At 34.9% G+C, this 22,199-nt stretch overlaps 1 protein-coding gene across 1 annotated transcript; it reads right to left on the bottom strand.

Annotated features, from left to right (window-relative positions):
• Positions 1-802: 802 nt before the first annotated feature.
• On the bottom strand, positions 803-20,136 carry LOC142344766 (methionine aminopeptidase 1-like). The gene is given in 6 exon segments (XM_075396682.1): positions 803-1,012; positions 1,592-1,803; positions 9,087-9,151; positions 9,153-9,283; positions 18,722-18,906; positions 19,293-20,136. Coding segments are annotated over 6 exon segments (1,293 nt in total). The 5' UTR covers positions 19,801-20,136; the 3' UTR covers positions 803-820.
• Between the last annotated feature and the right edge of the window lie 2,063 nt (positions 20,137-22,199).

Genomic DNA, 22,199 nt, shown 5'->3' with positions numbered 1-22,199 from the left:
GGCCTCTAATGAAACTTGATGCCCGCTGAGCTTTACTTGTTTATCCCGTTTTGAAAGCTCAAAGTCATAAAAACAGGTGTGAAAACATCTTACAAAAATTAAAAAAAAAGACAGAGCACCAATACAATCCAATACTTGGATTGTAAAAACCACGATGTCCCCAATAATAGCCGCTATCGCTTCGCGGCTATTAAAAAAAATGGTGTGAGTTGTATACACCAGCAGTCGGAAAACTAAAGATCGAGAAAAGATTGAGCTAAATCTGTAAACAGGTTGATTTTTCTGGCTCATTTTTTGTCTCCTTTCGCAGTCAACGTTCCGCACAAATAAGAGAGGATCTCTCTGCATATAAGACAAAAGGCACGTGGGTGTTATTGGTAACAAGTGTTATTTAACAATAATTTTTCTACACTTGACGTATCGCATGACTTCAATGAACACTTTATGAAATTAATGGTTGAGGATAAGAGATGATGATTCACTTCTTTCAGATTAGCCTCTTAAGTTAATAAGTAGCCAAATTTTAGACTAATGGCAAAGATTAGATTCCTCAATTTCAACAAAAACTCTTTCCATCACTCTAAATATTAATGGCATTTATTAATGGCAAAAGATATCTATAGTTCGTGTAAAACAGAAGGGAAAGGACAAGCATCAAATATTTTATGCGGCTTCCAGAGAATGAAATTCTGCTTCGAAATGTATCTGCTTCAACATCTTTGCCGACGCTAAAATTTTCAGCCGCACTACAGAGGCCAAAATCTCAATCTTAACTCACTCAAAAAATTTAAGAGGAATGACGTCATTAAAGCTCATTTATTCACTTCACTGATTCATAAGGTTTAATTCCCATGTCTTTAATTTGTTGCAGAAAGAAAGCTGAGGTGGTTCCTTGGGGTCTTTTTGTTAATAGTTCTACCCCTGTCTCTGTCACTATCATAGTATGTTCGAACTGAGCTGATCGTTTCCCGTCGCATGTCACTGAGGTCCAATTGTCCGGCCACATTTCATCCTAAACACGGGAAGATTATGGCTTTCGCAAACTTCCCTAATTATTTTAAAAACCGTAGCAGGCCGTTTAGCGTTAGAGCTACAATGTGATTTTTTTCGTTTTGGGAATAAGTACAAGAATACAATACCAGCAAAACTTGCCACCATCATCTTGCCCTTAATATCATCCATTAGTGGACTGAGTTAAGTGGGAGGGGGTTAAACTCCTACAGCCACCCTTCACTATGAATTTTTATCTCATAAACAGTTTCGGTGAATCGCATACTTAGAGACTAGTGAGCCGTAAGGCTCTAAGAGCACTTAATGCCCTCAGGTCTTTACCTGTTAACCCCGTTTTTGAAGACGAAAAGTTAAAAGGATCAGACAAAAAGTCGGTCAACCCAAAAATTGAATAAACATAGCCGGTAGAATACCGGAAAGGACTCGAAGGGTCGTGCAATATAACATCAATCCTGGCATTAGAAAAGACCACATGACTAAATATAATTGCTACAAACTTCGTTTGAAAGCAATTAACAAGTACACCACAACAATATTACACAAACACCAAAACAAGTCAACTGAAAAGCAGATAACGAACGTGAAACTTTCCAGCATTGATCATAGGCTCAATGGTGAAACAATGGCCTGGCTTCATCACCCCAATAGCTTTATTCTTGCCATAGTGAGGTATGGTAGGTGCACAGTGGAACAGGTGATGGATGCCGTGACCACAGTAGGTTCTCACTACACTGCACTTGTTATTCTGAGCATGTCTCTGGATAATAGCACCCACGTCTCTATACCTCATACCTGAAAATGACAGCTGTTATTCAAATATTCTCGCTAAAATTTCAAGAGCATAAGAGACCTAAAAGTTTTTCGAGAATAGCGCTTAGCTGATGTAAGGAATGCACTAACTTTTGATCTAAAAAAGTACTCTGAGCTTTGGTTAAAATATGCGTTAAATGTTGCTAAAACTTTAATTTACCCGGTTGAAAGCAACATCAGTAGCTGGAATATTACTTTAAATAGTTTACTATCTAAGAAAGGCTTTTTGGACGGATGCTAATTCCAATTATCACAACATCTTTCAACGAATTTCGGAAGCCAAATTCCCGCAATCTATGATTAAGCTCCTCGTGAAAAGATAACTCCGAAAAATTAGAGGAAATTAGTTCGAAGTTGACACAATGTGTTGCTGTTTTTCTATGGCCGAAGGAACACTGTAATTATTTTTTTCCTGATTTAAGGTTCTACGGGTTCAAAATGAAGTCAATCTTAGTAACACAAAAACTGCAAAAGCCACTGACATTTCCCACTATAGTCTATTGACAGATATATTGCTCTAACTTTCTATATATTAAATACTTTATTTCTGCATTTGACAGTCCGGTGGACATTGCAACTACATCAGAAACAACACTCCAAACTTATAATGCCCGCAACATAATATCTCATAGGAAACATTGTAGAAATATAACCGACTAACGTAGGGCGCATTGCTCTAAAACGACCGGGGAGCGGTTGGCTTCGTCAGCACCTAGCCACGTTTTAGTGAGGCTAGCTTTAGATTAATTGAAGTGGCGTAAGGTGAGCGCAGCGGGGTTGCAAAAGTGGATTGGGGGACTGATGTGGGGCAGTGGGTGGGTGGGGCGTGGGATCAATTTCTAAGAACCGCCCTTCACACAATAAGTATGAGCCTCCATAACAGTTTCTGTAAATCGCATACTTGAAAGCTAGTGGGCTGAACGGCTCTAAGAGAACTTCATTCAAACTGTGCGCTACCTCTTTATCCCGTTTCTGAAGACGAAAGTCAAATGGGTCAGACGAAAAATTGGCCAAAAGAAAAACTGCATAAGAGACAAACAGGATCAATATATTTGCTACAAATTGCTTTTGAGAGCAATTAACAATGATTTCCTAAAAAGTGCCTGTTGAGTCATTTATGATAAAAACATTTCTACTATAACTCATTGTTAATGAGAATCAGAGATGATGACATTACGCCACTTAACAGCAGCTGAAGTGCGGCATCAACAAGAGAGAGAGAGAGAGAGAGAGAGAGAGATAAAACGTGAAAGAGAAAGGCAAAAAAGTCAAACCGATAGAGAGCAAAAGAGAGAGAGAGAGAGAGGAATATTTCCCATGATGGGATTCGACTATGCAACTTCTAGTTTTCTAGCCTTGTTAGTAAACAAATCATATAGAAAAAACAAAGAAAGCAAAATTAAAAAAAAGGCTTCAAATTCGCAGTAAAAAAAGTTCAAAACCATTTTTTGTCTCGAATGTTCTGTCAAGTGACCCATCTCCAAGACTTGAAAAGTTTTGTTGGCCAGTAATGGTCGTTAAACTCAGATAGGACAAAAAATATTGAAAAAATAACAAGTGAAACAATTAAAAATTTTTGACAAAATCTTGCTAAAATTCAAGATAACAAAATCTTAAGAACCATTTCCTTGTCTCAAGAGACTATCCAGTATCCCTGTTTCAAGCCTGAAATAGTTTCAAAGATCCATGCAGTTGGAACGTGAAAATTTTATCCAAAAATTACAAAGACTGGAGTAAAAAAAGATCACAATCCTAATAACTCACAATCCAGAAACTATGCAGCAGCTTATTATCAAACCTTGGAGGAGGTCCCAGTACCCCTGGTGCCGAAAAAATATAAAAACCAAAATTTGAAAACATTTCATTGCATCTATAAACAATGCAGTCACCCATTTTCAAACCCTAGAGGAGGTTTTTTGGCTCTAAAGGCTAAAAAAATCAAAAAACGACTAAAATTTTCAAAAACTTGAAAAAGCAAGTTTTATCAAAAAAAATGCTAAAATTTGTGACATGGACGTTGAAAAAATATTCCATGGCCCATAAAAATTTGTCAGTAACTTATTATCAAACCCCTTAGGTTGATTTCTGGCCCCTGGGTCTGGAAAGCCCTGAATAAGAAAAACATACCCGGAAAATTGCCGGAAAATAGCAGCCGTTGATTCCAATAAGCATGATTGGGATTGAAAGAATAGATATTGAAAAAAAAAGATTTTTCTACAAAAACATTTTTTAAGTCCGATTTATTTTGATGGCATTTCGTAGTTGAACATAACGTACTTCTGTTTCTTAGAGAGAGGCTACAAGGGCTACTATCAATACCAATAAGCATTAGAGATGGTAACTAAGACTTATAGGAACGACGTTCAAATAGCGGGCATCTAAAATTGGGCTTTATGGGTTTATCCCGTTTCTATTTCTGACTTCAATTTTTTATACTGACTCTGTTCATTTTGAATTGCTTTGCTGAGCAACTGTTGTTCAAAATCACTTTTAGCAGAATGAGAGAAGAGAAAAACTAGCCTAGAGAAGTCAAAAAGATATCACGCAAAATGTTGAAAAAGCGGCAAAATGAGGTAAAGCGAAACAATTTTTTTATTCGACGAAAAAAAATAGGAGCCCTATAATAGCCGGCTGAGAAGATGAGGGCGGCTATTAATAAATGTCAAAAAACTTGCACGTTTTCTCAAAAAATGCTAAAATTCTTGATGTTAAAATGTTGAGACCATTCTATTACCACTAGAAACTATGCAGTAACCTATTATTAAAACCAACAGTGGGGTAGGGATGCGATAACAGCGCGCGGAGAGGGTGTTGGGGCAATAGTGCTGGGTTCAACAGTGCAGGGGTCTTCAACCTCTAAGAACCGCCCTTCACACCATAAGTATAAGTCTCCAAAACAGTTTGAGCTGAAACAGAGCTGAAAGGCTCTAAGAGCACTTAATGCCCTCTGGGCGCTACCTTGTTATCCGGTTTTTGAGGACGAAATGACAAAAGCGTCAGACAAAAAATCGCATAAAAAAGACCGACAGGACTAATATAAATGCCAAAAACTTCGTTTGAGAGCAATTAAACAAGAACACAGTATTATACCCCGGATCTGCAAAATCTGTTTTTCAGATTATTTTTGAGATAGTTCTAGAAACCTCAGTTAAGTGCTGAAATATTAAACCCAACAATAAAGCTTTTGAATCAATACATCATGTCCAGAAAGCTTTAGGTAGACCCAAAAGCTGCCCTCATTTTTGTGATCCGTGTCTTGTCTGATTTTTCAACAATCGCATCCCTTATCAAACCTAAAATTCTGAGAAAAACTTATGCTTGTTAACATTTTCTTAAATTTCTTGTTTCCTTTACCTTAAAGGCCGCTCTCAGGGAAAATGGAAGATGGTTCAATGCAATGCCAAGAACTCCATTCTTGTTGAGAGGGTTGATGTTAGCTCTCTTAAGTGAAGCAGGAAAACTACTATTTTTACTGAACTCAATTAAAAGTGATCAATCGAGCACGGCTATTTCGAAACTGTGTGACGTAGAGAGCATAAAGTTCTTTTCAAGGACTCCGGGGTTAAACTTTCTCTAGAAGAAGTAAAAACCGCTTTAAGACATAGACAAATAAGTACGAACCTATGCGAAAACAGATTCTTACACAGGAAAATATATACTTTTATTGAATTCAATCGAAAATGATAAACCGAGCACGGCTATTTCAAAACTGCGTCATATAGAGGCCATGAAATTATTTTTCGGACTCCGATGTTAAATTTCCCTAAGAACAAGTAAGAACCGATTTAAGACATTGATAAATAGACACTTTGTATAATTTTTTTGCCTAGCCTGTTAAACCTTTACTTTTTAGAGCAGATTGACTATTTCTTATTGGCGATAATATCAATGAAAGTTTTTTAGTGATTGTACGACGGTAAATGTTTTGTTTGAATTCCTTATATCAGTTTTGAGATTGCAGTTTCTCTGCCTCTGGGGAGAATTTTCATTCAGTTGGCTGTGCATTTTTTCGAAAATCACTCTGGTATTTGTAACTCATCTCGTCTGTTAGTTAAAAAAAACCTAGATAAAAATTTTACACAGAGGCAAAATCGTTAATGAAACTGACTTTTCAGCTAATTAGAAAAGTGACGTGTAATTCAGGAGATCAGCAGATGGAAAATCTCAATTTATGTCAAAGACAATTTATCTCAATTTATCTCTAACACGTTTCATTTGCTGAAGTCAATTGAGCCATTTTTTTATATCGTAAGGCTGCCTTTTGATAAAAAATTTATTCGTTGAATTCAAAGTTGTTATTTTATGTTTTTATAGATCAACAAAATCAACTGTTTCTATAGGTGGATCAACAACGTCAGTACAGATAACGTTTACAAACTGTTCAATGGGAAAATAATTTTTTATGGAAGCATTCCCATCAATTGCTCTTTTGGGCTCCAGGCTTTTTGTTGCCATCAGGTTGCCAGGAAAAAAAATTTCGGGATTTTGTTTTTGAGAAACTCAAATCGTTGATGCCTTGGTCACCAATTAGAATTTTTCATTTGTTTTCATTACCTGCTTTACCATCCGTTGCTCCCACTCTACAAAATTAGAACGCGGACGACCAGTTCGAGTTGTTAAGCTCACTATTAACAGTGCAATCCAGCCATGCTTCGGAGACACCATAAATGCCATTGATAACTTTAAACATAATATAATTGTAAGTTCTCCGTTTAATACTTTGCGCATTGACAAGCATAATTTTCAAATTCCAACAATTTTATTACAACAGATTTCAATCATTTCCACTGAAAATTCCAACTATTAAAACTCAAAAACCACGAGCCCAGTATTGCAAATTAAAGCAATTTTAAATGTGGCGTTTTCAAATGAGTCGTTTCTTCTCCTCTTTCCCTCACCTCCCATTTGTTAACAAATTTTAAGGTTTATTAGTGAGAGGCGAGATAAGTGAATAACTTTTGCAAACACCATTATAAAAAAGTAACAGCCGGCCTGGAAAAAGACTACGGAGTCCTTCCGTAAAAAAAAATTGATGTGACTAAAGACAAAGAAATTGGTTATCAAACAAATCGAATCACTGGTTTCGAATTCTATTCTTATTGTTAAACATTGACGCCACGTACACAAATTCCGCTACTGCGTAAAAGAGATTAAAGAAATAATAAAAGAGATTCAACTGGCTTTGACTGAAAAATTTCAAACAAAAGTTTAAAAATCATCCAAAAGAATAACTGGCCAAAATAGCACAAAATTAGGAGTAGAAGTCTAATAAAAATAAAAAGCCTAATGAGGCTTAGAAAAGCCCGTAAATTTATCTACGTATGCTAAAAAAAGAATCGAGGACCCAAAAGGAGCACCACAATTTAAAAAATTGCTTTGAAAAAGGTGTTCGTCAATATGAAAACTGACTTATTAAGCAAAAAAAAATCACGTCTACAATTCTCACTCTGCTTCAAAAGAAATTATGAACAAATCAGCCACTCTCTTCTCGGCTCTTGAATTCGTTCCCTGCAGCAATTTTAGTCATTGACGAAACAGAAAACTAGACCTAGAACGGACTGAATGGATTGGGAAAACCATTTACAAAAAAATCCGACCCAAAAAATCAAAAAAACAGAAAAAATCAAAGCCAAATTGCCGCATGTGAACAAAAAACCACTAGCGAGAAAGCGAATTTTTGTTCAAACACCGTTTTCTCACTCTACTTTAAATTTAGATCGAAAAAATTTCACGGCGCGAAACCACTTGCATTGTGTGAACAGATCTTAAAAAAAACATAGCCGGAAGAATTCCGGAAACGACTGGAAGGAGAAAATTACCTATACTTATGACTAAACAACTACAACAACTATTGTGAACCCTGAACCTCCACAAAAGCCATAGAAAATTTGAGGAAGAATAGAAACGGCAATCAAAAACCAAAAACAAATTGAAAAAAAAAAACTAGAAAAATTTAATGACTTCTTTAAATAGTTTAAGGAATCATAAAGCCCAATAAAGTTCTTTGGCAATTAGAGCAATGAAAAGCTCGCAAAACAATGGGCAAGTCATAATAGGCTAAGAAACTTGTCTAAGGTTAAAAAAAGGAAAACTGCAAAAAAAATAAGAAAAATGGTTTAAAATTTCTCAATTTTTCTGTCAATTTTCCTAAGAAAAGATTGATTTATACCAATAAAAACCTTAGCCAATTGGTATCTGAATTTTCTTTAAGTAACAAACTTCTATTCAAATCCCACTTGAAGCATTATAATAAAAAAAAAGGCAAAAAGTCATTAAATTGGGTCTAAAAATCAGCAAAACTGATCAAAAACCTCCAAATTAGCATAAACTCAAATTAACTACTTGAAACCTTTAATTCCTATCGAAACAAGCCTAAAACTTATACAATATCATAATCAAACCTCATAAATATCAAAAGTTGCAAAAAAAAACTGCCTTTAAAAGCCGCGCGTGAACAAAAAATTTCGTTCGCTTAGAGAAAAATTTTTTACACATCAATTTCTCGCTCTCTCAAAACCAGCGGTGTGAACAAAAACCACTCTCTTTTCGCTCCGCTCTTCACTTTTATTCAGCACCAAAATCACTCCAAACTTTTTCACGCGTTTCATTTCCCGCTTCAAAACTCACTCCAATAAAATTGATTTAAAAAAAGGACTTCTTCAATACTCCTTTTCGAGTCGTAAAAAAGACAGCGCCCCAATACAATTCAAATTCTTTGAATTGTAAAAAAATTTTAGGAGCGCCTATAATAGCCGCATGGAATTGAGGACACGGCTATTAAACAAAACAGCCGGAAGACTCCGGAACTGAAACGAAATAAAACCTGACTGTGAACTAAATCGCCTAGCTATCTGGATTTCCAATCTTTTTCGATACGCTAAAACAGAAAACAAAACAACTTGAACAAAAAATCAATCTAATATCTATTTTTCTGATATATCTCTATAAGTTGCGGCAAGCATTTTGCATAAAAAGCACACGCTTACAATGACTGCTTCAAACTTCGTTGAGAGCAATTAAAAAGACACCATTTCTCTTCTTGGAGTCGTAAAACAACAAACCACAGAGCATCTTCAAGTCGTAAAAAACACTTCTACAACACTCCTCTTCGGGTCTTAAAACCAGAAGATCACCATAACTACCCTTCGGTTCGTAAAAAAAGATCACCATGACTCCTCTTTGAGTCGTTGAAAAACCATGAAGATATGAATAATGGCCTCGATGTCGCTTCCCGGCTATAAAAAATAAGTTCCAATGATTCTAACCAGGTTTGCACGCTTTGATAGCGAAGTCGAGGCACTCAAACGCGGTGGTCACCAGCCTCAGACTCCTCGTCTGGCTTGCCAACAAAGTATGTCTCATTAAGGTCTCCATGGTATCCCTTATGAAAAACACTGATATCCACGTTAACAATATCCCCGTCCTGCAGAGGGCGCAGATCTGGAATTCCGTGACACACAACCTTGAAATACGAATATTAGGAAAGTTTAACAAACTGACGTCGGACGATTAGCTCACAATCAACACTGACTTGTACTTATAGCAATATCAATACGCAAACGAAACCAATAATTATTGTTGACCATAACACATCTTTAATAATTCAAGAACGCTAGGTGATATCAGTACAAAAACAACAGTACATATCTATGTACTGAACTTCTCCGAAAATATGTAAATAAATATCATAAGGGAACATTTCGAAAAATACACAACAGCTAAACCTGTCATGACATTGAAACTTAAATTGTGTTGCATTCACTCAGTGATTTGTAAACCAAAATCATTAGGGCTTGAAAATGTTAGCTGCCTAATAAACAAACAATTATCGCTTAGAAAGAAGGGAAAAAATTCAAAACTGTTAAGGAAATAACTGTCCTCTGTCAATTTGAAAATCAAAGAAACTAAAAAAAATTCAAAAAAAAAAACAAAACAGTGAGGACTTGCTGATTGGAATCAAAATAATTTGACAAAAACATCAAACATACCCGGCAGGTTGCCGGAAAATAGCCGCCGTTGATTCCCATAACTCTATTGGGATTGAAAGAAAAGAGAATAATGAAAAAAAATTGATTTCCGTACAAAATTATTTTTAAGTACAATTTATTTTGATGTCAATACGTAGTTGAACATACTCCTGTCTCTCAGTGAGAGGCTACAGGGTCTAGTATCAAAACCAATAAGCATTATAGATAGTAACTAAAACTTATGAGAACAAAGTTCAAGTACCGGGCATCTAAAAATGGGCTTTATGGGTTTATCCCGTTTATATTTCTAACTTTGATTTTATACTGACTCTCTTCCTTTTGAATTGCTTTGCTGAGCAGCTGCTGTTTAAAAGCACTTTGAGGAGAATGAGAGAAGAGTGAAACTAGCCTAGAGAAGTCAAAATCATTTCGCAAAATGTCGAAAAAGCGGCAAAATGAGGTAAAGCGAAACATAAAAGTTCGACGAAGTAACAAAACATAGCCCGACAAATCCTGACGTACAATTCAAAGAATTTTCATTGAATAAACAGAAAATAGACCTAGAACGGACTATGAATGGACTGCAAAAACCATTTAGAAAACAATCTGATCCAAAAAAAATAAAAACAGTTAAAAACAGCCGACTAACGTCGAGCGAATTGCTCTCAAACCACCGGCGAGCGGTTAGCTTTGTCAACAGCTAGCCACGGTTTAGTGACCTCAGGGCGCTACCTCTTTATCCCAATTCTGAAGTCCAAAGTCAAATGGGTCAGACAAAAAATCGGCCGAGCGAAAAAATGCAAAAAACAAACAAGATTAATATATTTGCTACAAATTGCTTTTGAGAGCAATTAACAATAGTTTCCTAAAAACTGCCCGTTATATCATTGATGGTGAAAAACATTTCAACTATAACTCATTGATAATGAGGATCAGAGATGATGACATTACGCCACATAACAGCAGCTGAAGTGCGGCATCAACAAAGAGAGAGAGAGAGAGAGAGAGAGAGAGAGAGATAAAATGTGAACGAGAAAGAGAAGGAAAGGAAGCCTAACCGAAAGAGAGAGAAACAGACAGGAATATCTTCCATAATTGGATTCGACAATGCATCTAGTTTTCTGAAAAGGTCAAAATCAAAAAAGTCTTTCTTAAAAAAAATTTCAAAACCATTTTCTGTCTCGAAACTTCTGTCAAGTAACCCACCTCCGAGACTTGAAAAGTTTCGTTGGCCAGTAATGGTCGTTAATCTCAGAAAAGGCAAAAAAACATTGAAAAAGTTTTCAATTTTTAACAAAATCTTGCTAGAATACAAACATTGATGTCTTAGGAGTCATTTCATTGTCTCAAAAAACTATGCGGTATCCCTGTTTCAAGCCTGAAATAGTTTCACAGGCTCATAAAGATCCATACACTAGGAACAAAAATTTTCCAAAAATTTGAAAAGTTTAAATTTATCCAAATATTACTAAATTGGAGTACTAAAAAAGGTTGATCACCATACCATTAACTCTAGAAACTATGCAGCTGCTTATTATCAAACCTTGGAGGAGGTCCCATGGCCACTGTTGCAGGGAAAAATTCAAAAACATGAAAAATTGCAAATATTTTAAAAAATTGCTTAAATTCGTGATATTAAATTCTCGACGAACATTTCATTACTTACATCTATAAAATATGCATTAATCTATTATCAAACCCTAAAGGAAGTTCCGTGGCCCTTGAGGATAGAGAAACCCGAAAAAGACAAAAAATTTTAAAGAAACTTCAAAAAAGTTGCAAGTTTTGTAAAAAAAATTGCTACAACTTGTGATATTAAAAGTTGAAAATTAAACCATCATCAAAAAAATTTTAAATAACTTATTATCAAACCCTGACGTAGGCTTTTTGACCCTTGAGGCTCGAAAAATCTGAATAACGACTAAATGTCAAAAAATTAAAAAAACGGCAAAAAATATCAAAAATATGCTTATATTCGTAAGCATATTTTATCTTGCAAGACATTCCAATTAATCTAAAATTTGTTCAGTAACCTATTTTCAAACCCTAGAGGAGGTTCCTTGGCTCTTAAGGCTAAAAAAAATCTAAAAAACGACAAAAAATTTTAAAAAAATTTCAAAAGTTTTAATTAAAAAAATTGCTAAATTTGTGACATTAAAGTTGAAAAACTATTCCAGGGCCATTCAAAAAATTTCAGAAACTTACTATCACACCCCGTAGGATGTCTTCTAGCCCCTGGGTCTGCAAAGACCTGAATAAAGAAAAAAATTGTAAAAAATTGCACGATTTGAAAAAAATTGTCGAAATTCGTGATGTTAAAATGTTGAAACCATTTCATTACCACTAGAAACAATGCAGTAAATTGTTATCAAACCCTAAAGGAGGTTCCTTGAGACCTAGGTTTTATAAAAAACAACAAAAGTCAAAAATTTTCAAAAAGCTTGAAAAAAATTACAAAATAGTATAAATTTGGTTTTTAGCAATCGGTTGTTCGTCAGCAGCTAGCCACGGGAGGGGGGGGGGGGGGGGGGGTTGCACCGGGGGCTACACTGGGGTGGGGGGCAACAGAGTGGTGGGGGCAATAGAGGTCAACATTGGGGGTGGCTTCAACCTCAAAGAACCGCCCTTCACACCATAAGTATAAGTATAAGTCTCCAAAACAGTTTGAGCTGAAACAGAGCTGAAAGGCTTTAACAGCACTAATACCCGTTGGGCGCTACCTGTCTATCCCGTTTTCGAGGACGAAAAGTCACAAGCGTCAGACAAAAAATCGGTCAAGCGAAAAATTGCAAAAAAAGACCGACAGGACTAATATAATTGCTACAGACTTCGTTCGATTTCTGTTCAAATACCGTTTTCTCACTCTACTTTAAATTTAGAGCAAAAAAATTTCATGCCGTAAAACCATTCGCTTTTTTGCTCCACTTCCTGTTTCGGCGTGACCAAAATCACTACTCTAATTTGACTTCAAAAATCATGAATGTGTGAACAGAACAAAAAAAAGACAGCGCCCCAATACACTTCAAATTCAAATTGTAAAAAAATAGGAGCGCTATATTATTTGAAAAAAATATTGGAATAACCCCTCGAAAATCTGTGCAACAACCCCTCGAAAATCTGTGCAACAGCCCCTCGAAAATCTGTGCAACAACCCCTCCAAAATCTCCTCATTTGAGTAAATTTTCGAGGGCTTATTGTTCCAGATTTTTAAAAAATAGAGACAAATATGAGAAGAAGTCTTCCATATTTTTGTCGGTCAATATTTCTAGTTTTGCTTAAGCTGTGTACAAATCCAGAAAAACGTCAATATGAAAATTCTCAATTTCAAAAAGTATAATTTTATTTTGTGGCGGAAAATGGAAAGAAAAAACAGACAGTAAAACGGCAGATAGCTCAACTTTGGAAATTTTGAATTCTTAATGCTCTACTTCATAATTCATTCAAAAACCTGTCGTCTGAAAAAGATGAAATTAACCAAAAAAAATTGTTGAAAAAGCCATATTTCGATTAGAAATCTGTATAACTTATTGCTGCTTCTATTAGCTCCTCTCTAATAACCTTTCAGAGTAACACATATTAATTTGACCGTATCTCCTTGAAATAGAGTATGTTCCGAGTCATTTTTCAGTGCTGAATCACACAAATGAACATAAAACATTGCTCCACTAAAAATTAAAACTCTCCAAAAGTTTTAATTGAAAAAACAAAAAATCTTCAACTAACCTAGTAGTCATAAATGATGCTCTCTTTGGAGGCAAATGAAAATTTGAAAGCAAAAAAGGATAAAAATATCGTACTACTTTCTAATTTAAAGTTAGGTTCAAAAATCATCCATTTACAATTTTAAGATAACTTAAAACAATGTTTTCAAAGTGCGTCATTTTGAAGACCAAACCAAATGAGTAAAATATAGGTTCATGAAAAATGCTAACAATAATTTGTGGAGCAAAAAAGAAAGACAACTGTTAAAACCACTTCAAAAGCTCCCTATTGTCAAATTTATCTTCAAACTGGCAATTTTTTAATTGGAGAGAAGTCTCAATCAGCAAATAAAGTTTCAATCAGAGAAGTTTAAAAACCCAAACGGAGCGCGGATCGCAAGGTTAAAAAGAAAAGCGGTGAATAAGTAATCTGGAAAACTAAAAAAGCATTCAGCATCTCTTAATTTTTCTGAATACGCATTTCAAAAAAGTTATATTTAGGAAATATTTTCTAAGGTCTGAAAATACTATTTTATCTTATCGGTGAAAGCATATACAGAAAAAAAATCAACCTTTGTTGGAAGTGTTTGTCTGAACACCGAGATTTAAATTGGACTTTTCTTGTAGAAAAATAGATACTCAACTATTTTGATTCTAACCTTCAACCAAGCATTTGAGCAGTTGAGATGCGTTAAGTGATATACATTATTCAATTTTTGGGACAAGGAAATGACGTTCGTGGTTACTGAAAACTTTTTAAGACAATATTATGTGATAAGGGATGTTAACGAACAACTAACGTCGGACGAATTGCTCTTGAACAACTGGCTGGGGCTCGATTCTACTCTATCCCACAACTATCCAGTGAGCTTGTCGGGAGCCAAAAAGTTTCAACGGGCGCGTCGAACGACGTTGTAACAGGTCATTAAAGGCAACTATTTTATTAATTGAAAACATAGCTGGCAGATTGCCAGAAAATAGCCGCAATAGCTCCGTAGATCTACAGTCTCCAAAAAAGAGTAAAAGAGACAGAACACAAAAATTCGCCTTTTCATTGAAGGCTGATATGTTATATTTTGATTAAAAATCTGTATAAGTTTTTGCTGCCTATTAGCTGCTCTCAAATAACCTTTATTTAGGGTGATACAAAACCATTTGGCCTTATCTCTCTGAATTAAAGTAAATAAAATTCAATTTCAAAGTGAGGAAGTCATTTTTGTGAGTTTAAGTCAAATGTGACCAAAAAATTAATCACGCGAATGAACAAAACATAGCAGGACAAGTCCTGGCGTACAATTCTAAGAATTTTCATTGACTAAACAGAAAAACTAGACCTAGAATGGACTATGAGTGAACTGAGAAAACCATTTTTAAAAAAATCAGATAAAAAACCAGAAAAAAACAGAAAATCAATGTCAAAATTCCGCATGAGAACAAAAAACCACTAACCGCATATGAACAAAAAACCAAAGTATAATTTTATTTTGTGGCGGAAAATGGAAAAAAACGGACAGTAATACGGCAGATAGCTCAACTTTGGAAATTTTGAATTCTTAATGCTCTACTTCATAATTCATCCAAAAACCTGCCGTCTGAAAAAGATGAAAATAACCAAAGAAAAAATTGTTGAAAAAGCCATATTTCGATTAGGAATCTGTATAACTTATTGCTGCTTCTATTAGCTCCTCTCTAATAACCTTTCAGAGTTACACATATTAATTTGACCGTATCTGCTTGAAATAGAGTATGTTCCGAGTCATTTTTCAGTGCTGAATCACACAAATGAACATAAAACATTGCTCCACTAAAAATTAAAACTCTCCAAAAGTTTTAATTGGAAAAACAAAAAATCTTCAACTAGCCTAGGAGTCATAAATGATGCTCTCTTTGGAGGCAAATGAAAATTTGAAAGCAAAAAAGGATAAAAATATCGTACTACTTTCTAATTTAAAGTTAGTTTCAAAAATCATCTATTTTACAATTTTAAGATAACTTAAAACAATTTGTTTTCAAAGTGCGTCATTTTGAAGACTAAACCAAATGAGTAAAATATAGGTTCATGAAAAATGCTAACAATAATTTGTGGAGCAAAAAAAGACAACTGTGAAAACTACTTGAACTGCTCCCTATTGTCAAATTTATCTTCAAACTGGCATTTTTTTATTTGGAGAGAAGTCTCAATCAGCAAATAAAGTTTCAATCAGAGAAGTTTAAAAACCCAAACGGAGCTTGGATCGCAAGGCTAAGAAGAAAAGCGGTGCATAAGTAATCTGGAAAACTAAAAAAGCATTCACCAACCCTTAATTTTTCTGAATACGTATTTCAAAAAAGTTATATTTAGGAAATAATTTCTAAGGTCTGAAAATACTATTTTATCTTATCGGTGAAAGCATATACAGAAAAAAAATTAACATTTGTTGAAAGTGTTTGTCTGAACACCGAGATTTAAATTGGACTTTTCTTGTAGAAAATTAGATACTCAACTATTTTGATTCTAATCTTCAACCAAGCATTTGAGCAGTTAGATGCGTTAAGTGATTTACATTATTCAATTTTTGGGACAGGGAAATGACGTTCGTGGTTACTGAAAACTTTTAAGACAATATTAAATGATATGGGATCATAACGAACAACTAACGTCGGACGCATTGCTCTTGAACAACTGGCTGGGGCTCGATTCTACTCTATCCCACAACTATCCAGTGAGCTTGTCGGGAGCCAAAAAGTTTCAACGGGCGCGTCGAACGACGTTGTAACAGGTCATTAAAGGCAACTATTTTACTAATTGAAAACAGAGCTGGCAGATTGCCAGAAAATAGCCGCAATAGCTCCGTAGATCTACAGTCTCCAAAAAAGAGTAAAAGAGACAGAACAAAAAAATTCGCCTTTTCATTGAAGGCTGATATGTTATAATTTGATTAAAAATCTGTATAAGTTTTTGCTGCCTCTATTAGCTGCTCTCAAATAACCTTTATTTAGAGTGACACACAACCATTTGACCTCATCTCTTTGAATTAAAGTAAATAAAAGTCAATTTCAAAGTGAGGAAGTCATTTTTGTGAGTCTACGTCAAATGTGACCAAAAAAATAATCACGCGAATGAACAAAACATAGCAGGACAAGTCCTGGCGTACAATTCTAAGAATTTTCATTGACTAAACAGAAAAACTAGACCTAGAATGGACTATGAGTGAACTGAGAAAACCATTTTTAAAAAAATCAGATAAAAAACCAGAAAAAAACAGAAAATCAATGTCAAAATTCCGCATGTGAACAAAAAACCACTAGCGAGAAATAAAAATTTAATTCAAACAAAAAACTAGGCCTAGAATGAGCTGTGAAAGGATTGGGAAAACCATTTAGAAAAAAAAATCCGATCCAAAAAATCGAAAAAACAGTAAAAATCAATTGCCGCAAGTGAACAAAATGTGAACAAATTGCCGCATGTGAACAAAAAACCACTACCGAGAAACCGAATTTTTGTTCAAACACCGTTTTCTCACTCTACTTTAAAATTAGAGCAAAAAAAATCACGCCGCAAAACCACTCGCTTTTTCAATCCATTTCCTGTTTCGGCGTGACCAAAATCACTACTCCAAATCACTTGACTTCAAAAATCATGAAAATGTGTGAAGAGATCTTAAAAAAAACATAGCCGGAAGAATTCTGGAAACGACTCGGAGGATAAAACTGCCCACACTTGACTTAAAAAATAGAACAACTATTGAGAACCCTGAGCATCCACAAAAGCCATAAAAAAAAGGAAGAATAGAAACGGCATTCGAACACAAAATGAACAGAAAAAATTAGAAAAGCTTAATGAGTTTTTTCAATAGTTTAAGGAAGCATAAAACCGAGTAAAGTTCCTTTGCACTTAGAGCAAAGAAAAGTTCGCAAAACAATGGGCAAGTCATAATAGGCTAGGAAGCTTCTCAGATTCAAAAAGAGAAAAACTCCAAAAAACAAGAAAAATGGTTTAAATTTTCTCAATTTTTCTACCAAATTTCCCAAGGAAAAAATAATTGATACCAAGAGAACTTTAGTCAATCGGTAAACGAAAATATCTTAAGTTACAAGCTTCTATTCGGTTCCCACTTAAAGCATTAAAACAAAAAACATTGCCGGTAAAATACCGGAAACGACTCTAATCGTCGTGCAAAATAATCTCTACCCTAACTTGGACAAAATCAGAATATCGAAAAAAACACTAGAAATAACAAAATAGTAGACCAACATAAAAAGCGTTAAAATTTTTTCAGTTCAGGGGGGGGGGGGTTGGTAGGTGGGGGCAAGTAGGTGGTGGTGGGGGTGTAGATAGGTGGGGTGGGGGTAGTTACGTTGCGGGGGGGGGGGGGAGTAAGTAGGTACGTGCGAGTCGTAAATAAAAAAGACAGCGCCCCAATACAATTCAAATTCTTTGAATTGTAAAAAAATTGTTCCACTAAGAGCGAAAAATGACGTCACACACGCACTTAAGTTGAAATTGCATGAACGAATGAACAAAGCAGATTTGAAGTGGTTGTGACGTCATATGGTCGTAACAAAAAACGCGACCACGAAATTTAAAAAAACCAAGAGAAGGACAATACTAGCCCCAGCTATCGTTGAGCGGCTATTAATAACGAAACCAATATCGGCGCACTTTTGATTTTATTTTCAGTAGTAAACTGCCGCCTATTTGAGTTCAATTGCTTGAAATGCCAAATTAGAGAGCAACTTAGATCATGCAAATTGTTAAAGAAACAGCAGTCGTTGGAAAAGTCAGATCAGTGAAGTGAAAATTTTACTAAGGGGAACAGACGACTACAAATAACTTTATGAAAAGTGGAGAGTGGAAACATTTGTATAATTTTATGGAAATTTGTGCAATGATGCAGCTATACGAGTGCCATTCATGCTATACGAGTGTCTTCCCGAGAACCATTCAAGGTTTCTTTTTTTAAAAGCAAGCTAGTGAAATCGCTTCGATTCAAAACTTTCTCGACACTTCTGCTTTATTTACCAAGTAATCGAGGTTATAAGCATTCATTAGAATTTATGGAACTATGATTTTGTTCAGTAACCACTCTATCGATACATTCATCTAAAAAAGGATCGAAAAGGTTGCATTCTACGAAATATTGTGCAGCATAATAATGATATTCCCCTATGTATAATTTTGCCCGAAATAAACCAAAAGTCAAGTGAAAGCAGTTCGAATCATTTCTAACATTTGAAACCAATCATCCATACCTCATTGACAGACGTGCAGCACGACTTGGGGAAGTTGTAGTAGTTAAGTGGCGAGGGGTAGCAGTCTCTCTCGATGCATGCTTCGTGTACCGCCTGATCTATCTGGTCAGTTGTGACTCCTGCTCTTACCATATTACCAGCTATCTCCAGCACCTCACGGCCAAGTTCACACGCTTTTCTAACCCCTGAACAATCAATAAATTTTATGATCTCAACGACTCAACAGCGATTTCTTTAAGTTACGCTAGATCGCACTTAATAGTCGGAAAACTGACAAAAACAAAATGAATATAAGCAATTGCAGTCCACTTCATAATTTGTTTATTGAAAATCAGAGAACAAAAAGACTCGGCTCTATCATTTAAGCACGGAATCTATCAGTTATGCTCAGCTTGCCGGTGACTTTACCCAAACAGCATCAAGATTCAACGTCATTCATTTTTATTCAAATTTGTCAATTCTATGACCTAAAATGGATCATTTCGATATCCAGACAGTGCCACTATAATCAATAATTTTTAAAGCCGCGTAGAGTTAAATTATACAAGCTAAAAAACTAAAATCTACTCACCGTCAATTTCTTCTGGACTCAGCACCAATATTTGACCACTTCTTTTAGATGATATTTCAGAATGCGGGATTCCTCTATTATCATCTGCATAATCAGGTCTCTCTATACTTCTCGGAACTGTCTTCATGGGTGTTTGCTTATATGGCAGAAGGGTTCCCGTCTGTGTAAATGACGGATATCTCATTACCAAATCAACATCGTTGTTTTTGTTTTCTGATTTCTGGCTTAATAAAGCTTTCGCATGTAACTGTTTATGAACTGAGTAATACGACTTAAAACATGGCTGTGAACAAAAGTTTGAGGTAATAATTTTGAGCTCGCGACATTTAGGACATTGCATAGGAGCTGGTTTTCCACAACCAGGAGTTTCGCAAATTTTGTCTACAGGCTTTTCGGGATTTGAATCGTTTTCCTTCTCTTCCTTTTGATTTCCGTAGCCATCTCCATTCAATTCATTGTTAGAATCTGTCGGCTCTGATGCTGCTGTATTTTCAGAAATATTTTCCATGATTAGCTAGTCAAAAAGCAAGAATATTTCTCATTCTAATCTAAAAAATTGAAATAATTCGTGAAATAATTGTCCCAATCTCACTAGTAAGCAAGCAACTATACGCTCATCTGTATTTTTCCAATTGTGACCCATTGAAGTATTCACCGTAGAAAGCTGGGTTTAAATTTTTTAGGCTACTTTGCCATACTTCTTATATAATTTGCAGCAATGCTGACTATCTCCAATACTGTCTCAATTTTGCTTTATGCTGGCATGAAATCCCCAATATAGTTTTCATATACGTTTTAGAAATGCATTTTTGAGGTTTTAAGTTATAAGAACTGGTGGCTAATCGCGCGCGTAAATAATTTTAGGGACATTTCAGAAGTTGACTCCAATGGCTTTTTGAATTTCTGCAGTTCCATTAGATTAGATAAATATGTTCAATTCTCTTTGAAATTGGAGAATGCTTAAAACTAACGCCTGCTAGCAGTATACTCTAAGTAAATTTCATACCTTACCGCACGACAAAAACTTGACGACAGCATACTTTTCTTTTAAGATTCAAAAAGTGATCTAATTTTGTCCGCCGTTTCAAAAGATTCAATAAAATTTGGCGGGTTCAGCTTCTATACTGGAGCAGAATAAGCTCAATATTAATACCGATTAGCAGTATACTCTAGGGAACCTTGATAACTTAATGCACTAAGTCACTACGTCTTTAATCATTAATTTTTAGTGACCGGGCTTTATTGGTTTATACTGTTTTTGATTTCTCCAATTCGTCTTCTGACTTCGAACGTATTTGAGTAAAGTTGCTCAATCAACTTAAAGCTCCATTCAAATGAAACAGAAAACGAGCTAAGTCAGAAGTCAAACGAAAAAAGGTAAATCGAATTTAGAAAATATAGCAGGACGAGTCCTGAAATACAATCCCAGGAATTGAATGAAACACTACATCTGACCAGCAGATCAAATGAACAATGCACGCCAAAAAAGCTGAGAGTCCCAAGATTGGGAAACTAAAATAAACACACAACCTAAACAAAAATAAAATCAATGCTATAAACCTTACTATAATCATTGCTATAAATCAGAGAAACTAAAATCATCAAACAAACCAAACAAAATAGAACCATTGCTTTTACCCTGAAGGTCAAATTTTATCGACTCAAAAATAACCATTAAGGCATCCACAGGACTTGAAAGAGTTAATCGGCAACTAAAGACCGATAAATATGTCAAATACAAAAATTTTCAGATCGAGAAAAAGTTGAGAAATATGCCAGATACTTTAAATGAAAATTGCAGAAATTTTCAAAATTACTAATTTTGGCAAAATATAATACAAAAACCATTTTTCCTGTCCCTCGAATCTCTTCGGTAACCCGTATGCAAGACTTCAAAAAGTTAATAATTGGCCCTTGAAGATCGATGAACTCAGAAAATGGCAAAATTCAGGGTAAAATTTCTATTCAAACGTTGCTAAAATTTATAATATTAACATCTTCAAAACCACTTCACTGTATTCAAAAACTATTCAGTAATCCAATTTCAAGCCTACGAAAAGTTTCACGGGCCCATAAGGCTCAATAAACTCGGAACACGATCATTTTCAGAATTTGTAAAAATCAAATTTTACTACAAAAAATCAAAAATTTGAGATATTAAAAAATTTAAAGCCATTCTATTACATTAAAAACAATGCAGAAACCTATCATCAAACCCCCAGAGTAGTTTCCTTGGCCGGTGGGGCAAGATAAACTCAAAAAATGACAAACATTTCCAAAAACATTTTGGAAAAATGAGAAGTTTTATCAAAGAACAACACTCGTAAAATTAAAACGCTGAAAACAATTCTATTACCAACAAAAACTATGCATTAGCCTATTATCAAACCCCAGATGAAGTTTAGCGACCCTCGGACTGCAAAAACTGTTAAATTACAAAAAATTATTTAAAATAAATTGAAAAGTCAAGTTTTAACAAATTGCAAAAATTCGGGAAATTAAATTGCTGAAAACAATTCCATTCCCACTAGAATATATGCAGTAACCTATATCTAAAGCCTAGGTGATGCCACTCAAAAACCTTGAAAAAGGACAACCATTTCCATTAAAAAAACATAAAAATTGTAAATTTTATTAAAAAATTACAAAAATTGGTGATAATAAACGTTGAAAACCATTCCATTGCACCTCGAAACTGTTTATTAGCTTATTATTAAACCCTAGAAAAGATTCACTTGTCTCGGGGGCTCAAAAAACTCAAAATTAAAAAAAAAATTAAACTAAGAAAGATTTATCAAAAATTAGCATAATTTTGCGGGTTTATGTGTGCAGTGCCAAAACAGATAGTTCACAAAATTATCATAAAAGTAATTAAGTTTTCTAAAAGACCTTTATCAACTTCAGCAA

This window comes from Convolutriloba macropyga, chromosome 8 (genome assembly GCF_964194025.1).
Source record: "Convolutriloba macropyga chromosome 8, txConMacr16.3, whole genome shotgun sequence".
Lineage (NCBI taxonomy): Eukaryota > Metazoa > Xenacoelomorpha > Acoela > Convolutidae > Convolutriloba > Convolutriloba macropyga.
This window is presented reverse-complemented; position numbering and strand designations above follow the sequence as displayed.